The 21,413-nt window shown below is 36.6% G+C and overlaps 1 protein-coding gene across 42 annotated transcripts in view; it reads right to left on the bottom strand.

The window, feature by feature from the left end:
* The window catches only part of LOC115229967 (serine/threonine-protein phosphatase 6 regulatory ankyrin repeat subunit B-like), a 61,754-nt gene extending 40,600 nt beyond the window's left edge, over positions 1 to 21,154 (bottom strand). For 6 of the 42 annotated variants that reach the window (XM_036499444.1, XM_036499427.1, XM_036499433.1 and 3 more), the window contains exons 1-8: positions 20,984 to 21,141; positions 16,749 to 16,834; positions 13,138 to 13,292; positions 8,778 to 8,934; positions 8,076 to 8,332; positions 4,468 to 4,624; positions 3,603 to 4,010; positions 3,245 to 3,399 (exon numbers count right to left, since the gene is read on the bottom strand). In XM_036499444.1, the coding sequence (XP_036355337.1) occupies positions 3,245 to 3,399; positions 3,603 to 4,010; positions 4,468 to 4,624; positions 8,076 to 8,332; positions 8,778 to 8,934; positions 13,138 to 13,292; positions 16,749 to 16,832 (1,373 nt within the window). In that variant the 5' untranslated portion in view covers positions 16,833 to 16,834; positions 20,984 to 21,141. Of the gene's footprint in view, positions 1 to 3,244; positions 3,400 to 3,602; positions 4,011 to 4,467; positions 4,625 to 8,075; positions 8,333 to 8,777; positions 8,935 to 13,137; positions 13,293 to 16,294; positions 16,299 to 16,748; positions 16,835 to 20,983 lie in introns of all 42 variants that reach the window. The other 36 variants (XM_036499432.1, XM_036499429.1, XM_036499422.1 and 33 more) reach the window with 21 other exon arrangements.
* Between the last annotated feature and the right edge of the window lie 259 nt (positions 21,155 to 21,413).

The following is a 21,413-nucleotide window of genomic DNA, read 5'->3' on the forward strand; positions in this document are numbered from 1 at the left end:
CATAAGGCAAACTGGAAACAAATTGAGAAAGAGATCCTCAAACAAAACTGGCCTGAATGTCTCTCCTCGCCAGACATCGACATGAAACTTCAACAATTCATGTCTGTAATGCAAGCCATATGCTACAAATGTGTCCCAGAGAGAAAGGCCACTGTACACAAGAACAAAATCCCCAGAGAGAGGAAAATTTTAATGAGACGGCGTACGAAATTTTCAAATCGCCTAAACAAACAGATTGAAAGCAGTGAAAAGTCCCGCCTAAAAATAAAACTGTTGGAAATCGAAAAATGTCTGCAACTCTCCCATGAAAAAGAAAGAGCAGACAAAGAAGCCTGGGCTATAGAAAACATAAAATCTAACCCCAGAGCTTTCTACATGTATGCCAAAGAAACAGCTACGGTGCACTGTAGGATAGGGCCACTCCTTGAAAAGGATGGCACACTCACAGGAAAAACAATGAGGGTAAGTGAAATACTGAATGAGCAATTCAAGAGTGTTTTCACTCCACCCCTTGGGCATTTCCAAATCACCAATCCAACTGACTTTTTTACCACTGCAGATATAAAATCAGAGGCGGCGACGATAGATTACATCGATATAAAGGAAGACGATGTAACCAAGGCTATAGATGAAATGAAAACAGACTCAGCTACTGGCCCCGATGGATTCCCGGCAATCCTCCTAAAAGCATGTAAGAGAGTCCTAGCAAGACCACTGCAGTTCCTCTTTCAGAGCTTCCTTGCAGCTGGCAAACTTCCAGGAAAACTGAAGGAAGGAAGGTAAAATATGCCCCATTCATAAAGGAGGTAGCAGAGCGGAAGCCAAGAACTATAGACCTATCTCTCTGACCTCACACATCAGCAAGGTCATGGAACGAATAGTCAGAAGGAAGCTGATCACCTTCCTTGAAGAAAATACTTGCTGCCCGACACCCAACATGGTTTCCGACCAGGGAGAAGCTGTTTAACTCAGCTCCTACAACACTATGACTGGGTGCTGAAACGGCTGCTCAACCACTCAAATGTGGAAGTGATATATCTCGACTTTGCAAAGGCCTTTGATAAAGTCGATCATGGAATGATATGTCACAAACTGCGTGATCTCAACATAGTTGGAAAACTGGGAGAATGGCTTCATGACTTTCTGAAGGATAGAAGTCAGGTGGTAGTAGCCAATGGGGCCACCTCCATTAACACACAAATAGTGAGCGGTGTTCCGCAGGGCACTGTTCTGGGACCACTACTGTTCATAATGGCCCTCTCAGACATGCCCTCAGCCACGCAGAGAGCCACGATCACAAGTTATGCAGATGATACAAAAGTTTCACAGGCAATACAGAACCCTGAGGACACTAAACACCTGCAATGTGAGCTAGACGAAATATAGAAGTGGGCTGAAAAGAATAGCATGCAGTTCAATGCTGGAAAGTTTCAAGCTTTATACTATCAGCATGCAAAACTGAATGCAATACCCAATGAATACACTGGACCCGGAGGGATTGCAATCCCAGAGGCACAATCAGTGCGTGACCTGGGTATTCACATGAGTGATGACGCGACCTTTCATGTACATGTTGCTAAACTGGCAATGAAATGTAGACGGCTGGCTGGATGGATTCTTAGAACCTTTAGAACAAGAGAACAAAAAACCATGATGGTCCTCTGGAAGACACTTGTCCTAAGCCACTTTGACTATCGCTCTCAGCTATGGTCACCATCCAGTGTCAAGTTGATCACAGAACTTGAGGCGATCCAACGAAGCTACACAAAGAAGATAGCCTCTATGCAGAATGTAAGCTACTGGGAAAGACTCAAGAGATTAAAATTATATTCTCTGGAGCGTAGGCGGGAAAGATATGCCATAATATACATCTGGAAGATCCTGGAGGGAACTGTCCTGAACTTTGGCATCGAGAGTTACGCAAATGCCAGAACTGGGCGCCACTGCGTGGTGCCAAGGACTCCAAACCTGCCATCAAGATGTAGGACAAGATTCTGTGATAGCCTGGGCTTCCGAGGCCCACAGCTCTTCAATATCCTCCCGAAGAACCTGAGAGACCTGCATGGGGTGGATACAGATGTCTTTAAAATGAAGCTGGATCTCTTCCTGTCAGGTGTCCCAGATGAACCAACTTCACGGCAGGAGGGGCAGATGAGGGCAGCTGCATCGAACTCTCTCATGCACCAAATAGCAGTTGCTAGAAAGCCTCCATGAAGTGAAACCAAGTAGCAACACCAAATGGCGGTGCCCCAGCATGGCCACAGCTCATGAGCTGAAACTGGAATCAATCAATCAATCAATCAATATATATATATATATATATATGTATATATATATATATAAACAAATACATATACCCGAAAACAACCACGCACACATATATGTATATATATACATACACATACATACTGTTAACTAAAATAGTATTAAGAATCATTAAAATTAAGATAATATTAATTGTTAATACAACGAAAGGGGTTGGAAGGGTAATTCGTAATATACAAAAAAGAGGGGCCTAAAAGGGTAGAAAAAGGTAAGGGTTAATAAAAGGCAAAGGTTGGGAAATATTGAGATAAAATTTATAAGAAGGGTATAAACTCAAAACCCAGATTTACCATAACCAGTGTAAAGAAGATGTAGGTTATTTGCATAAGATACATAATTAAAAATTACACCACATATTCCGTAAACAATCAGAAGACTAGGAAACCGTCCAGATATCAACACTTGTAAATTTTATCTGAATATTTTCCAACAGTAATCAGACACAAGAACAGGAGTAAAGAGGGGGGACAATCTATTAAATGAACCCCTGGATATTACTGGTACAGATTTTGACCCCAGGAGTTGAACTTGGAACACAAACGGATCAAAGTAAGGGGATGATTCTGCATTTAGCCCAGGGCCAGAGGAAAGAGGAAAATTTCAAGAGAAGGTGGGGGGTGAGGTGTTTTACATGGAATGAAAGGAAGAAGGGAGAGGATTTGAACCTGTAACGTTGAGGTAACGAAGGATGAGATGAAGTAAAGAATCCAGTCAGGTAACAACAACAACAACAATAATTATGATGATTAATTAATGAAGTTAGATTACAGTGTCATTAGAGTGAGAGAGAGAGAGAGAGAGAGAGAGAGAGGGGTGAAGCATGACGACCCATGGTGGGATTATGACATGAATGACTCGAAACAAGAAAACAAAGATTAAAGAAACAGATTTGGATAATCCAAATCCATTGGGGACTTACTTTTGAACTGCCAGATGGAGAGGGGTGTCACCCTTGAGGTTCACCTTATTGACATCCATGCCTTTCTGTTTCAGGAGAAAATCAACAACTTCCGTGCGTCCATGAGAAGAGGCAAGATGTAGAGGGGTGTAACCATGGTTGGTCACAGCATTAACATCCGTGCCATTCTGTTGCAGGAGAAGTTCAACAACATCCTTGCTTCCATAGCGACAGGCAAGATGGAGAGCTGTCCAACCATTTTCCGTCACTGCTTTAACATCGATGCCATTCTGTTGCAGGAGAAGTTCAACAACATCCTTGCTTCCATAGCGACAGGCAAGATGGAGAGCTGTCCAACCATGTTCCTCACAGCCTTAACATCCGTGTCTTTATGTTGCAGGAGAAGTTCAACAACGTCCTTGCTTCTATAGCGACAGGCAAGATGGAGAGCTGTCGAACCATCTTCCATCACAGCCTTAACATCCGTGTCTTTATGTTGCAGGAGAAGTTCAACAACGTCCTTGCTTCCATAGCGACAGGCAAGATGGAGAGCTGTCGAACCATCTTCCATCACAGCTTTAACATCCGTGTCTTTATGTTGCAGGAGAAGTTCAACAACGTCCTTGCTTCCATAGCGACAGGCAAGATGGAGAGCTGTCGAACCATCTTCCATCACAGCCTTAACATCCGTGTCTTTATGTTGCAGGAGAAGTTCAACAACGTCCTTGCTTCCATATTGACAGGCAACATGGAGAGCTGTTGCACTAAAATTATTTTTCTGATTAACCTAAAAAAGATAAACAATAAAGACATTAAAGATGGTGTTTATTGGGGGAAGAAGGAAAAAAATGAAAAATGTCAGAGAAACAGAATCAGATAAATTTAAACAGGTGGAATGAAGGTTGGGGGAAAATAAATGAGATTTATAATGTATCTATACACACACACATATGTGTATGCATATATATATATATATACACTCTCGCACATACATATATACATAAATACCTATATATACATACGTGTTTTATATCTTCACGGATCATTTGTTTATGCATTTTTGTGTATATATGCGTTTATGTGTGTGTATATTTGTGTATGTATGTACAGGTCTGTGTGAGCTGAAGAAAAGTTTTTAATTAAAAACATATAAATATAAACTGTTTCATATACATAAAACACAAACCAACATACATATCATTATACACACACACACACACATATATATATATATATTCGCTGACCTGTAAATTGTTATTTTCTTTGCTATTTAACAGGACTTTGACTACATCTTCATAGTTATTCCACACAGCCAGATGTAGAGGTGTGTCGCCCCATGAGTCCTGCTTATTAACATTTGCTCCACTGGAGACTAAGAAGGCCACAGAATCCGTTCGGTGGCTGAAAGGAAGAAAAACAAACATAAAACATCACATTCACTTAATAATTACATCAAATATACACTCGTGTTCCATTAAATGCATAAAAACCTATGTATACTACAGCCTCGTGTGTGTATATATATATATATATATATATATGTGCAAATATGTATTATGTAAAGGCAAAACTACACAATTGTGCCCCAGGCGAATGTTTCCTTGTAACTTCTAGAAAAATGGATGTTTTTCAATGAAATTTCTTTCACAAATATCCTTCAGATGGCAAATATTCCAATTATATCGGAATTTGTTGTAAGAAAAACCTTTTCGGTGGGTGGAGAGAGAAATTTAGGAAAGTTCACCCGAGTCGGCTTTCTTTCCAAAAAAATAGATATTTTCAAATGAAATTTTCAATAAAACCGTTTCGGATGGTGAAGATTTCGATTATATCGGAATTTAATATGAAGAAAATTATAAAAATTGGTGGATTCGCACAGATATACACTGACACAAAACAGAAAATAAAAAGATGAACTTTGGGAAAATAACCGTGATGTGTGTCAGTATGTATGTGTGCGAAACTATCAAATTTTTAAAGTTTTTTCATGTTAAATTCCGATATAATCCTAATCTACACCATTTGAAAGGGATTTGTAGAAATTTTCACAGAAACAAAATATCCACTTTTCTGAAAGTTATAGAAAAACAAAACGGATTTGGGTGAATTTTGAGAAAGTCAACTCCTCAACGTTTGAAAATTTGTTTTTACAACAATTTCCGATATAATTGGAATCTTCATCATCTGAAGCATTTTTGTCAAAGAAATTTCATTAAAAAATATCAATTTGTCTCAAAGTTATAAGGAAACAAATTCGTCGTGGGGCCCAGTTGTGTACGTATGCCTATACATATGCACGCATATATATATTTATAGGATCTCGAGTATCGAGTACCTACGTCTGGCTAGCGCGCACGCGCGAATCCGGGACCACTCTGCGATAATGTCAAAGTCAATAATATTATACAGGTGTATATGTGATATATATATATATATATATATATATATATATATATATATATATATATATATATATATATATATATATATATTTATATATATATGCATGTATGTGTATGTATGTATATATATATGTATGTATATAGAGAGACAGACAGACAGAGAAATATGAGCCACTGAAATACGTATAATCGTTAATACACAGTAGACAAATGTGTACGTGTGTGTATATCATATTAATAGGTGAGGGTATAAAGTATAAATATTTTTATCCCAGCGAGTGTACAATAGAAAACAAGGATTAAGTACCGTTGTTAGTATCTATATATTTGGTATACATTGAAAAATGTATTGTAATCCTTTTGCGAAAGATGGAATGTCTGAAAATTATAGACAAACTAATTGATAGCAGATTTCTCATCAATCTAAAAAATCAACAACAACAGCAGCACGTCGTAATTGGCGGGAAAACTACGTCTGCAAATGTAATGTTGTCATAGCAACAGACTATGCAAGAGAAAGTTTGCTGTTAAGGGCAACGAGGCGTATTTTTACCGCCAAAAGAAACAGTTAAGTATGGCGGTCATATAACACACATAAATGAATATATAAACACACAAATATTTATTATATATATGTGTGTGTGTATACATATATATATTTATATATATATATGTGTGTGTGTGTGTGTGTGTATATGTTAAACTCCAGTGTTTGACTCGAGCAAAAAAAAATTGTGCAATAGGTGTAAAATAAAATGTATTAAACAAATATGTAAAAAAAAAATACACTCTGGCGAACGAGGGGCGGTGGAGACGACTCGGAAAATTCACACGATCAATCTCACAGGATCCGAAAACTACATGTTTTATACCTGTTACACTTTTTGTTTTCATTTTTGGGACCGGTTGTCGAGTGGGGTTACCGGATCGTGTGAATCATCCGAGTCCGCACCCCAGATATACACTGACACAAAACAGAAAATAAAAAGATGAACTTTGGGAAAATAACCGTGATGTGTGTCAGTATGTATGTGTGCGAAACCATCAAATTTTTAAAGTTTTTTCATGTTAAATTCCGATATAATCCTAATCTACACCATTTGAAAGGTGTATTAGGTGGAAAAAATATTAGGTGGAAAAAATCAACAGCATAATATAGTGAAATAGCAACATAATAACAATAACAACAATAATAATACAGTACAATGCAAAACATTATAGATCAGCAAATACATATAAAATGAAAAATATTGATTGACATCAGCAAAATCCAGAAGTGTACATGCATATAAAGGCATACAAGTCAGACTTTTGACGGTGATATATATTAAGTGGTAAGTTTAGAAATGATTTAAGATTGAAAGCTCAATAGGATTGACTGGAACATTTGAATTTCAATTGTCTCCGTTACGGTTGGTTTATTAAGATACACTTACATACATACACACGTATATGTGCGCTTATACATATATACATAGATAAACCAAAAAGACAGAAAATACAAGCTTACATACACACATACATACATAACTACGTACGTATAGATCCATATATATATATATATATATATAAACAAATACATATACCCGAAAACAACCACGCACACATATATGTATATATATACATACACATACATACTGTTAACTAAAATAGTATTAAGAATCATTAAAATTAAGATAATATTAATTGTTAATACAACGAAAGGGGTTGGAAGGGTAATTCGTAATATACAAAAAAGAGGGGCCTAAAAGGGTAGAAAAAGGTAAGGGTTAATAAAAGGCAAAGGTTGGGAAATATTGAGATAAAATTTATAAGAAGGGTATAAACTCAAAACCCAGATTTACCATAACCAGTGTAAAGAAGATGTAGGTTATTTGCATAAGATACATAATTAAAAATTACACTACATATTCCGTAAACAATCAGAAGACTAGGAAACCGTCCAGATATCAACACTTGTAAATTTTATCTGAATATTTTCCAACAGTAATCAGACACAAGAACAGGAGTAAAGAGGGGGGACAATCTATTAAATGAACCCCTGGATATTACTGGTACAGATTTTGACCCCGGGAGTTGAACTTGGAACACAAACGGATCAAAGTAAGGGGATGATTCTGCATTTAGCCCAAGGCCAGAGGAAAGAGGATAATTTCAAGAGAAGGTGGGGGATGAGGTGTTTTACATGGAATGAAAGGAAGAAGGGAGAGGATTTGAACCTGTAACGTTGAGGTAACGAAGGATGAGATGAAGTAAAGAATCCAGTCAGGTAACATCAACAACAATAATTATGAGGATTAATTAATGAAGTTAGATTAGTGTCATTAGAGTGTGAGAGAGAGAGGTGAAGCATGACGACCCATGGTGGGATTATGACATGAATGACTCGAAACAAGAAAACAAACATTAAAGAAACAGATTTGGATAATCCAAATCCATTGGGGACTTACTTTTGAACTGCCAGATGGAGAGGGGTGTCACCCTCTTCGTCCACCTTATTGGCATTGATGCCATTCTGTTGCTGGAGAAAATCAACAACTTCCTTGTGTCGATGAGCAGAGGCAAGTTGTAGAGGGGTGGAACCTTGCTTGGTCTCAGCTTTAACATCCGTGTCTTTATGTTTCAGGAGAAGTTCAACAACGTCCTTGCTTCCATAGCGACAGGCAAAATGGAGAGCTGTCCAGCCCAATTCATTTTGCTGATTAACCTAAATAAGATAAACAATAAAGACATTAAAGATGGTGTTTATTGGGAGAAGAAGGAAAAAAATGAAAAATGTCAGAAAAACAGAATCAGATTAATTTAAACAGGTGGAATGAAGGTTGGGGGAAAATAAATGAGATTTATAATGTATCTATACACACACACATTTGTGTATGCATATATATATATATACACTCTCGCACATACATATATACATAAATACCTATATATACATACGTGTTTTATATCTTCACGGATCATTTGTTTATGCATTTTTGTGTATATATGCGTTTATGTGTGTGTATATTTGTGTATGTATGTACAGGTCTGTGTGAGCTGAAGAAAAGTTTTTAATTAAAAACATATAAATATAAACTGTTTCATATACATAAAACACAAACCAACATACATATCATTATACACACACATATATATATATATTCGCTGACCTGTAAATTGTTATTTTCTTTGCTATTTAACAGGACTTTGACTACATCTTCATAGTTCTTCTTCACAGCCAGATGTAGAGGTGTGTTGCCCCCTGAGTCCTGCTTATTAACATTTGCTCCACTGGAGACTAAGAAGGCCACAACATCAGTTTTGTGCCTGAAAGGAAGAAAAACAAATATGAAACATCACATTCACTTAATAATTACATCAAATATACATTCGTGTTCCATTAAATGCATAAAAACCTATGTATACTACAGCCTCGTGTGTGTATATATATATATATATATATATGCAAATATGTATTATGTAAAGGCAAACCTACACAAATGTGCCCCAGGCGAATGTTTCCTTGTAACTTCTAGAATAATGGATGTTTTTCAATGAAATTTCTTTCACAAATATCCTTCAGATGGCAAATATTCCAATTATATCGGAATTTGTTGTAAGAAAAACCTTTTCGGTGGGTGGAGAGAGAAATTTAGGAAAGTTCACCCGAGTCGGCTTTCTTTCCAAAAAAATAGATATTTTCAAATGAAATTTTCAATAAAACCGTTTCGGATGGTGAAGATTTCGATTATATCGGAATTTAATATGAAGAAAATTATAAAAATTGGTGGATTCGCACAGATATACACTGACACAAAACAGAAAATAAAAAGATGAACTTTGGGAAAATAACCGTGATGTGTGTCAGTATGTATGTGTGCGAAACCATCAAATTTTAAAAGTTTTTTCATGTTAAATTCCGATATAATCCTAATCTACACCATTTGAAAGGGATTTGTAGAAATTTTCACAGAAACAAAATATCCACTTTTCTGAAAGTTATAGAAAAACAAAACGGATTTGGGTGAATTTTGAGAAAGTCAACTCCTCAACGTTTGAAAATTTGTTTTTACAACAATTTCCGATATAATTGGAATCTTCATCATCTGAAGCATTTTTGTCAAAGAAATTTCATTAAAAAATATCCATTTGTCTAAAAGTTATAAGGAAACAAATTCGTCGTGGGGCCCAGTTGTGTAGGTATGCCTATACATATGGACGCATATATATATTTATATATAGAAGCCTGTCTCGCGTTTTCGGCATTTCCTGTTTCATTAAGTTTTTTTTCTATTTCGAACCTCGTCCTGCCATAGAGATTTCTCCCTCGTGGGGTCTCCCTTCTCTCTCTCTCTTTCCCCCTCTTCTATCTAACACGCCAATCGTCCCCCCCCCGAAAAACCCCTAATCTCTATATAAACCAGTGTTTGCTCGGTTCCTGCCTCTACTCGATTCCTCATTGCTTTGCTTCGGATGATAAACTTGGATTTCAGAAATGTGCAGCTAAGATAACCTTGTTTCATTACCGTTTAGGCGCTGATCTCGAACCCCGATACCTTCTCCCCTCTCCATTAACTATCTCCCTCCTCTCTGTTTTAAGAATTTTAACCAATGAAATCCCAGCATTGCTGCGTTATCGATATTGATAAAGAAATATAGCAGACGCACGACACACACACACACACTCTCTCTCTCTCTCAAACACATGCATATACATTTGCACAAGCACATAGTAATTAATATATAAGCGTACACACACATACAAACGACACACACACACACACACTCTCTCTCTCTCTCTCTCTCTCTCAAACACATGCATATACATTTGCACAAGCACATAGTAATTAATATATAAGCGTACACACACACACAAACGACACACACACACACACACACTCTCTCTCTCTCTCAAACACATGCATATACATTTGCACAAACACATAGTAATTAATATATAAGCGTACACACACATACAAACAACACACACACACACTCTCTCTCTCTCTCTCAAACACATGCATATACATTTGCACAAACACATAGTAATTAATATATAAGCGTACACACACATACAAACGACACACACACACCACACACTCTCTCTCTCTCTCTCTCTCAAACACATGCATATACATTTGCACAAACACATAGTAATTAATATATAAGCGTACACACACATACAAACGACACACACACACTCTCTCTCTCTCTCAAACACATGCATATACATTTGCACAAACACATAGTAATTAATATATAAGCGTACACACACATACAAACGACACACACACACTCTCTCTCTCAAACACATGCATATACATTTGCACAAGCACATAGTACTTAATATATAAGCGTACACACACATACAAACGACACACACAGACACTCTCTCTCTCTCTCTCTCTCTCAAACACATGCATATACATTTGCACAAGCACATAGTACTTAATATATAAGCGTACACACACATACAAACGACACACACACACACTCTCTCCCTCTCTCAAACACATGCATATACATTTGCACAAGCACATAGTAATTAATATATAAGCGTACACACACATACAAACGGACATATACATACACACACATACGCACACAAGCATACATTACACGTTCATGTTTTGCCCCTTGCCGCAACAAATTTGCACAAAAGGTAAATAAACCAGAAGGTGGGGGGTCAATGTTTCATCGTTTCGGGGTCGATAAATTAAGTACCAATTACGCACTGGTGTCGAGGATTTTTCCCCAATTTATATCACAGCTTCCGACAAGCTGGGGGCATCATTTTATGAAAAAATATTTTGCAAATTTTTACAATACGACTCACACTCCACGCGCAAACTCGAGATCTATTTAGGCATATTATTGTTTTGTTTTTGTTGTTTTTGGCCATTCAAAACCATGGGAGAAGCCTTTTTGGTAAAAAAAAATAAAGAAAATATTCAAAAAATATCGTTAATATTTTTATTGGGCGACGAAATTAATCGATTTAAGAGATATAGCTGTTATTTCTAGCACATGTAGAAGACAGAAGAAGAGGTCAATAATTTGAGCTCGAATGCTGCGATTTCATTGGTTAAAATTCTTAAAATTAAACTACGTTTAAGTTACGAATTACAATTTTGTTTTCAATTTTGTTTACAATAATGTTTTCTTTTGACACATTCTACCAGTATACGAAGTTTCAACTTGTTTAGTTAACTAGGAAAATCTGGCCCTCAAAATGAAAAGATCCTATATGCATATATATATATATATATATATATATATATATATATATATATATATGAGAGGAGAGAGAGGAGGAGAGAGAGAAAGAAATATGAGCAACTGAAATGTGTATATTTATGAATGTAATCGTAATATACAGCAAACAAATGTGAGTGTATATACATATATTAATAGGTGAAGGTATAATGTATACATATTTTCGTCTCAGCAAGACCATCTTGAGTTTTAGTTTATACATCCCACAATGTATAGCTTCTTCTCATGTCTACCAAATACTGCATTTAGCAGAATATACACACATATTAGAGAGATCGTCACAGATTATAAAACTATATAATGAAGGAAAATCGTTTTGTGAAAGAGAGAATGTCTGACAATTATAGACAAACTGATCGAAGGCAGATTTCTCATCAATCCCAAAAAACAACAACGGATCTTTTCCTTTTGACCGGCACATGTCAACACAATTTCTAGTTAACTAAACACTTTTAAACTTCGTATACTGGTAGAATGTGTTTATAAAACATCATTTTTTCTTTGCTTTATTGAGAAAATTCTATATGTTGTAAGATATTTCCACTTTAAATTGAAGCATTTCGGCAATTTTAACCAATCGCTGACCTCCATTTGGGGTGAAAACATTCCGTGCTGTATGAATATGTCCCTCGTTTAAGAAACAGATTGGGTTTATTTACATTTGCGAAGTAAAAAAGATACCCTTCCTCCACCCCTAACCCTAACCCTGACTCACCCTAACTCTAACCCTAAATCTAAAATAGATTGAAATGCAATAGATCGATACTAGGGTTATAATTATGGGTGACGATTTCATACGACACCACTACGGAAAATGAGATTTTTTTCGAGCGGTGTCAAATGAAAATGTCACCCATAATTATAACCCTAGTATCGATCTATTGCATTTCAATCTATTTACAGATTATTTACTGCCATAACAAGCCATAGGATCTTTCTTCTTGTTTTAGATCTCAAATAACATTTTCTTTGGAGAAAAATTGATCGATTTCTCCAAAATCAATATCAAGAGAGGACACTGAATCACACAGCGTCAATCTTAAGAACTGTTGGATCTCAAAGAATATCTCCAAAACAAAAAGAATCTGTTATGACAAGAAATGATGAAAAAGATTTTATTTGGTTACTACTATCATGTTGTTATCGTGTCACACTGCCACTATTATGGTATCTTTTGATATTAAATTTGTCTGGAATTGCAAGAAATTTTGAAACAAAAGCAGATCTGAAGATTTTAGTTAATTCAAGCCTTACTTCTCCACTGCATAATGCAATGCTGTCCACTTCTTGTCTTCGTCACTGATGTTGAGATCAGCGCCAGATTCTGTCAATAAGGTTATTAACTCTTTATTGCCTTGTTCACAGGCAACCATGAGAACCGTAACACCTTTTGAATTTCTGTTGTTGACCTGAAGAGAAGAAAGAGAAGACATGTGAAATATATTAAAGAAGAGAGAGAGAGAGAGAGAGAGAGAGGAGGAGAAGAGAGAGAGAGAGAGGAGAAAAGAGAGAGAGAAAAGGGAGAGAGAGAGAGAGGAGAGAGAGAGAGAGAGAGGAGAGAGAGTAAAGAAGATGCAAGAGTGAAAAAAAGGAATACGAAAGAGAAATAAAGATAAACACACACACACACAAATGCACACACACACACACACACACACACCACACACACACATCATGTTGCAGGGGTTTTCTCAGCCAGATTTTGCCCTTATTTAGAGTTACACTCCTCCTAGACGAGTCAGGAGACCTTGTAGACACAGGCGTGGCTGTGTGGTAAGGAGTTTGCTTTCCAACCACATGGTTCCTGGTTCAATCTCACTGTGTGTGTGGCACTTGAGTGTCTTCTTTTATAGCCCTGGGATGACCAAAGCTTTGTGAGTGAGCCTGACAGAAAATGAAAGAGACCCATCATACATATGTATGTGTGTGTGTATGTATATATATATATATATATATATATATATATATACACACACACACATATATAAGCGTGCACACACACACAAGTATGTGTGTGTCTAATTATATATTTGTAAATATGTATTTGTGTATATATGTGTGTGTGTGTGATATATATATATATACATGTATCCTCATTCTATATGAATCAAGATTGGAGCCTGGTGCAGCCATCTGGTTCGCCAATCCTTAATCACATCGTCTATACTGATATGTATGCATGTATGTATGTATAGGTTACATCTCCAATCTGGTATGCTCATTTTGTCCAGAATACCGAACTACTGGAAGCTGTCCACAGATGTACAACCACACAAATAGCCTCTCTCAATCACTTATTATTCCTTAAAAGTATTGCTTTTCCATGCATCAACACACAAAAGTTTTTATTTCTAGCAACTCACTTGATAGAATCCCACAAGATTATCCCTCATCTTCCAATAACAACTTTGACCACTTCTGCAATTTAATATCTTTACCACTCTGAGACATGCTTATAAAGTAAAAAAAAAACATCCATCCCAGTTTCCATGATATCAGAAACAATATTTTTATGCTCAGAATTGTCAAGGCATGGAATAAACTATCTACATTGGTTGTTAGCTGTATCCTTCAAAAACACCACACTTTCTGTAATTCAGAAACACTACATCTGAGGTTCCTATGCACCCTTTCCTTTTTGTGGTTCTTTTACTGCTCCCTTTTATGTCTTTATGAGTTTTATTCTGTGTTATACTATGACATGCACTTTAGGCGACCATTGGGGTCTTTCTTGACATGATTTGTGCTTCCTGTCCTTTCATAGAAGTGGACAGAGCAATATCGAGGGAAACCAGTACAAATACCGTTTCATGGCAGATGGATGAGTCTTTCTTATGAAACATGAAATGTCTGTCTTTAGTTACAACCTCACTTTTGTCTGAGTGAAGGCCAAAAAAAATCAGTTGAGACAATCTTCCAGTTTATTACTGGTATCTGTGATATCAATTATGAATTGAAGAGAACACTGACAAGATTTCAAACTTGGTATCTGACAGGAGACACACAGGTAAATAAGAGAAACCATCTACACTAACCAACAGCAGAGATTAGACCATAAGATAGTGTATAAAGTAATTGGACAGGTGAAGAGCTATAAAGGGTGAAAACCCTCAGAAATAATTGTGTAGATTCTAAATATGTCAGACAGGGTTTTAGTTTTATATTCCCTGGAAAAGCTCATGAAATTCTACACTGGGTTATCACTGATGCCTGGCATAGTAGCACTTTCATTTAATGCTATAATGATGAAGGAGATTTAAATGATGGTGAAATAGGGCATAGGTAAATGATGGTGAAATAGGGCATAGGTAAATCAGGGCTAAAAAGGCTTAGAAAGACTGTTCAGTTCATGCATAAGCTCAAGGAAAAGATTGAAAATCCTTTTATCTTAATCACTGAATCTATTACAAAGTAATTATTTGTGATTAGACATCTGCGACAACTTTGGAACGACACCAACCACAGCTAAATATGTGCAACTATGGAAAAGGAGGAGACACAAATGAAAAGAAACAATGGAGAAAATAAGAAATATTCTGAAAGTAGGGATCAGAATTTTGAGCCTAAATGAGGCAGCAGCAGTGTCAGGGCTTACATTAGTTTGTAGCCATACAATATGTAAGAAGGTGTGAGTGGTTCATACACAACTGTATTACACCTGTACAAAAAAACACTATCGACTTCACCTTGAGGAAAACACCTACCCTCACTAAACTGGCAGACATTCACCCACCATTGAAATACATGTATGATGGTCATCAAGAAATTAAAGGATGTTTTTTCTGCATTTCACCATTTGTCAGCTGTCTTCCCTCCCAAATTAAAAGCCACATTTTCTGGTCTCTTACCTAGAGTATCTCTATAGATTTTACAAAATCATTCCACCCACCACTCCCTAACCATGATGGTTCTATACCAGTGCTTCTTAAACTTTTCAATTATGGCCCTTTTTTATTTACTAAGAGTTTTTCAATGCCCCTTTTCTTGCTATGATTCAATATCTCTGATTTTTAATGTTCTCACGGGTCAGATTAATTTACCTTTGGGTCCTAGTCTTGACATGGGTGACTACTTACCACAGCACCACCCCACAATAAGTGAACATTTGATGCATCACCACTTCACTTTAGTTTCTGATCCAAACTCAACTACACATTGAGTTTTATATATTTGTACGACCATAGCCACCTTGGCTCCCTGGTCCTTATAAAATTTTCCACAAACCCTACCCAAGGGTAGCACTACTCTCTTAGGGAAGCCCTGTTTTATAATTCTTGCTGATAGTGTCCTATCTGCTGACTACCAGCCAGTCATTCTAACTTCCAATATTTCAATTATGAAGTAAAAAGTCATAAACAACCATCATCTTTGTCCCTTTGGGTATCTTTCTCTATTCAATGAGCCCCAGAACAGTTCCATAAAGCCGGTTCAAGCAGAGGTCTGATTCCTACGTGACTCCCCAGTGTTTTGGTTATGTTTGACAACTTCTGCAAAAGAAATACTGTAGCCCTTGACGTCGGTAAAACCTTTAACTGTGTATGGCAAGAGAATTTCTTGACAAAGTCATCATTTATCTATTGGGTCCATCTGTCCCCCATCTCTTGAACTGAACATTTCCTGCCAGAATACTCCATTGCAGTGTGTAAGGATGGGTTTCTCTCTCACTCACATTCCATCAATTCTGGCATACCTCATTGTCTGGTTGAATATTTATAAAAAGTGACAATGATGAGGATTAGAGGAAAGAGGTAAAGAAAGAAATGAAATATTAAGGACAAATATATCTGGTTATTTAGGAACATTTAATATTGTGTATAAAATAAACAAACATTTAACATTGAAGAAGCAATATAAAGTAAACTTACTTGATCAGGATTTTTTTTGATAAATCGTTTCACATCTTTAAAGTCCCCATTCTGAATCTTGCTTATAATTTTATCTACATCCATGTCTTTTGAATAAAAAGGAAAGTAAGATAGTTTTTAAAAACTTATAAAATGAGGTAAAGAGCATTTTAAAGAAGACTGTGTTTCTCAAATCTCCCATGAAATGACATAAATATTAAAAACTTCAGCTTATCTCAACAATTATTTATAGCTGAATGTTCTCCTTGACACTAATAAACCTAACAACAGTCATTGTGTTGCATCTTTTGGTTTGCTACATTGCTCTGCTTATCACAGTCTCATTGGTCACACACACACACACACAAGCACACAAACACACAAGCACACACACACACACACACACACATACACACACACACACACACACACACACACACACACACACACACACAAGCGTGTGTGTATTTACATTTGTTGTCTCTGGCAATTTCTTAGCTTTCGGTGATTAGATTGTTATCATTTCTCCCGTTGACGAATAGACCATTGGAATAAGAGATCCCCTACTTGAGCAACAGGTAAGAATTAAGGACATGAAGGGGATCCAGAAATAAAAAAAGGCATCAAATACATATTCATCTAACCCATGCTAGCATGGAAAACAGACGTAAAAATGACTACCATACGTACATATGCAAACATATGTACATCTATGTATATGTATACATATGTGTGTGTGTTTGTGTGCGCGTGTGTGTGTGTAAAGGCATGTGGCCTAGTGGTTAGGGTGTTGCGCTCACAGTGGCTAGATTGTGGGTTCAATTCCCATACTGAGCAGTACCTTGTATTCTTGAGCAAAACACCCCATTTCACTTTGCTGCAGTCCACTCAGCTGTAAATGGATCACCCTCCAAGAGACTTGTGTTGTGATTAGGGGGAACACTCACTGGCCTGCTTGAAAGATGAAATGATGCAAAGCACATTGTGACCAGGGATGTGTAACAGCATTTGATAGTCTGGTCAACACACACGTCTATATACGCGCATACCCGCACGTCTATATACGCACACACACATGCGTGCACAATAAACGGTTCATACACACGTCTATATACACACATGTACAAGAAAAAACACGGCTAAAGGCAAAATACAGGAAAATGTGTAAAAAAATATATAAAAAGACAATGAGTAAAACACGTCCTATATACGCACATGCTCGCATATACGCACACACACACACACGTCTATACACGCCCGTTCCGCACACATGCACACATCCACACATCCACACACAAAAGATTCCATATACACGTCTATATACGCACAGGGAAAATGCAGGGTGGAAGGTAGAATAGAGAAATAATATGTGTAAAAAATATATGAGCAATAAACCTATAAAACAATATCTCTATAAATATGTAAAAAATATATATAGATATATATATATATAAAATATAAAGAAATATAAGTAAAAAGTATAGAGAGATAAAAAGCTTGTACGTGGACACGCGTGCATGCGAGTATGTGTGTATATAGACGTGTTTTAGTCTTTGTCGTTTTTACACACTTTTTGCCCATTTTCCTCTATTTTGCCTTTTGCCGTTTTTTCTTGTACATGTGCGTATATAGATGTGTGTATGAACCTTTTTGTGTGTGTGTGCGCGTATATAGACGTGTGTGTGTACGTGCATACGGGTATGCGTGTATATAGACGTGTTTTACTTTTATTACTTATTTTTTTATATGTATTTTGGATCTTTTCCTCTTGAACAGCACATGTTAACACAATTTCTAGTTAACTAAACACTTTTAAACTCCATATACTGGTAGAATGTGTTTATAAAACATCATTTTTTCTTGGCTTTATTGAGAAAATTCTATAGTTTGTAAGATATTTCCACTTTAAAATCGAGCATTTCGGCAATTTTAACCAATCACTGGAGTCTATTTGGGGTGAAAACATTCCGTGCTGTATGAATATGCCCCTCGTTTAAGAAACAGATTGGGCTTATTTACATTTGCGAAGAAAAAAAGATACCCTTCCCCACCCCTTTTTACACATGCCACTGGCACAGGTGCCAGTAAGGCGACGTTGGTAACGATCACGCTCGAATGGTGCCCTTTTACATATATATATATGTATACGACAAGAAATAATTTTTGTCTCCTTTTTATGGAAACAAAGGGTTTATAGGACTGCAAAAAAAGAAGTGCTCAAATGTAACTGAGACAGAGATAAAGAAACATTGATCATAAAATAAACATCAAATTCGAGTCAATGACTTTATATATAACACCGTATCTCCAAACATTTCATCATATATAAATATTACCATGGCTCTTAAACATACAGAGTATACATATATAAAAAAAAAACATATAAAGTAGACATAAAAATCATCAAAGGTAAAAAATATATATGTGAATAAAAATGCAGGTGTATAGAACGGCCTATCAAGAAGGTATATACAATCGACTAAGAATTCTAAAGCGTGTCATGCTACTAAAAATCCAAATAAAATATCGACTAAAAAGAAAAATTTTCTTACTCCCCTCAAATGAAAGAGTACGTCAAAAAAGTTTGTTTCATAAAACCCATGGTAGGTTAGAGTCCAGGAGCCAAAAGAGTTCCACAAAATCAAGTGAAACACACCTATGGCCATTTCAGGAGTTCATTGCCGCAGTTCGATTACGAGTTAAAGCGCATCTTGGCAATGACCCCCACATCATGATGAACAGGAATCTCAACAAATTCTTTGTTTAGTCGATTGATATTTTATTTTAGTTTATTTGGATTTTTAGCAGCAAGATACGCTTTAGAATTTTTAGCCAATTGTATATACCTTCTTGATAGGCTGTTCTATATATCTGTGTTTTTATTCGTGTATATATTTTTCACCTTCTGTGTATTTTATATATGTATACTTTTTATGTTTAAGAGCCATGGTAATATTTATATATGATGAAATGTTACGGTGTTATATATAAAGTCGCTGACTCGAATTTGATGTTTGTTCTATGATCAATATTTATATATATATATAATGTATATATATATATATGCCCAGGAAAAACCACTACAGATTTTCCTCCAGAGTTTTCTTGCGAATGGCAAGCTGCCAAGCAAACTTTAGAAGGGAATAATATGCCCAATCCATGAAGGAGGAAGCAGAGCAGGTGCCATAACTTATAGGCCTATGTCTCTGACTTCACACACAAGCAAAGTCATTCCTGGAAGAAAGTGACTTGCTGAGTGATAGCATGGTTTTCGACCAAGTAGGAGTTGCCTGACACAGCTCCTATAGCACAATGACTGGGTGCTGAAACAGTTACTTAACAACTCAAATGTGGACGTAATATACTTTGCAAAAGCTTTTGATAAAGTTAATCATGATATGATATGCCACAAACTACGTGATCTTGGCAAAGCTGGAAAACTTGGAGAATGATTACATGACTTTCTGAAAGACAGAAGTCAGGCATTGGTAGCCAGTGGTACCACCTCAACGGAACCACAAATAGTGAGTTGTGTTCCACAGGGCACTTGTCTTAGGGCCACTGATTTTCATAGTGGCCCTCTCAGATATGCTCTCCGCTGCCCTGATACCTTTGCTAGCTACGGAGACGACATGAAATTTTTGCAGAAAATGCAAAACCGTAGTGATGTTGCATGCCTGCAGCAGTAGCTGGATGCAATTTACAGATGGTCTGAGGACAATAATATGCAGTTTAATGCTGGAAAATTTCAAGCCCTGCACTACCAGCACCCAAATTTGAACGGAAAACATACAGGGTATACTGGCCTAGTGGGGAATTACAATCACGTGTGTGATCTGGGTATCGACATGAGTGATGATACCTCTTTCCAAGTGCACTTTAACAAGATGACGACAAAGTGCAGATGGCTGGATGGATGGATCCTGTGAACCTTCAGAGCCAGGGACAAAGAAACCATGATGGTCCGCTGGAGGACATTTATCCTCAGCTGCCTGGACTACTGCTCCTGACAACGGTCACCCCACAGTGTAAAATTAACAGTGGACCTTGAAGCAATCCAGTGAAGCTACTAAAAGAATATCATCTCATTGCAACAGCTCAACTACTGGGGAAGGCTGAAACAGGTAAGACTTTACTCCCTAGAGTGAAGGTGGGGAAGATATGCAGTGATATACATCTGGAAGATCCTGGAAGGGATTGTACCAAATTTTGGCTTATATATGACAAGATTTAAGACGAGAAAATTTTTTCTTTACCTTGAATCAGAAGTTTTCAGTTGGATAAGTTTGAGTTTTAAGATTTTCAGCTGAGTAAGTTTGTTCGGAGTTTTAAAATTTGAGATATCAATCTTCAAGTCCTCTCACTGGTATGAATAAAATGATCTTAGATTCATAAATTTATATAATTGTAGTAAAAGGAAGTAAGTCGTCTCAGCCAATAAGGCTATTCATTGTGTTTTTCGTGGAATTTTATTTATATATACATTTATCTTCTTTTATTACGTTCACTCATTATCATGCTACTCTAACTGATATGAATTTCTGTGACCTTGGATGTTGTTTACAACTTATCCTCTCAAAGTCTAATTCAATTCATTTAGTACACACATACACACTCACACCTATGTATGGAGATTATATGAAGCCCACTTAAACCTTGACAACTTGTTAAAATTTTTATCATTGG

Source organism: Octopus sinensis, unplaced genomic scaffold (genome assembly GCF_006345805.1).
Source record: "Octopus sinensis unplaced genomic scaffold, ASM634580v1 Contig13965, whole genome shotgun sequence".
Lineage (NCBI taxonomy): Eukaryota > Metazoa > Mollusca > Cephalopoda > Octopoda > Octopodidae > Octopus > Octopus sinensis.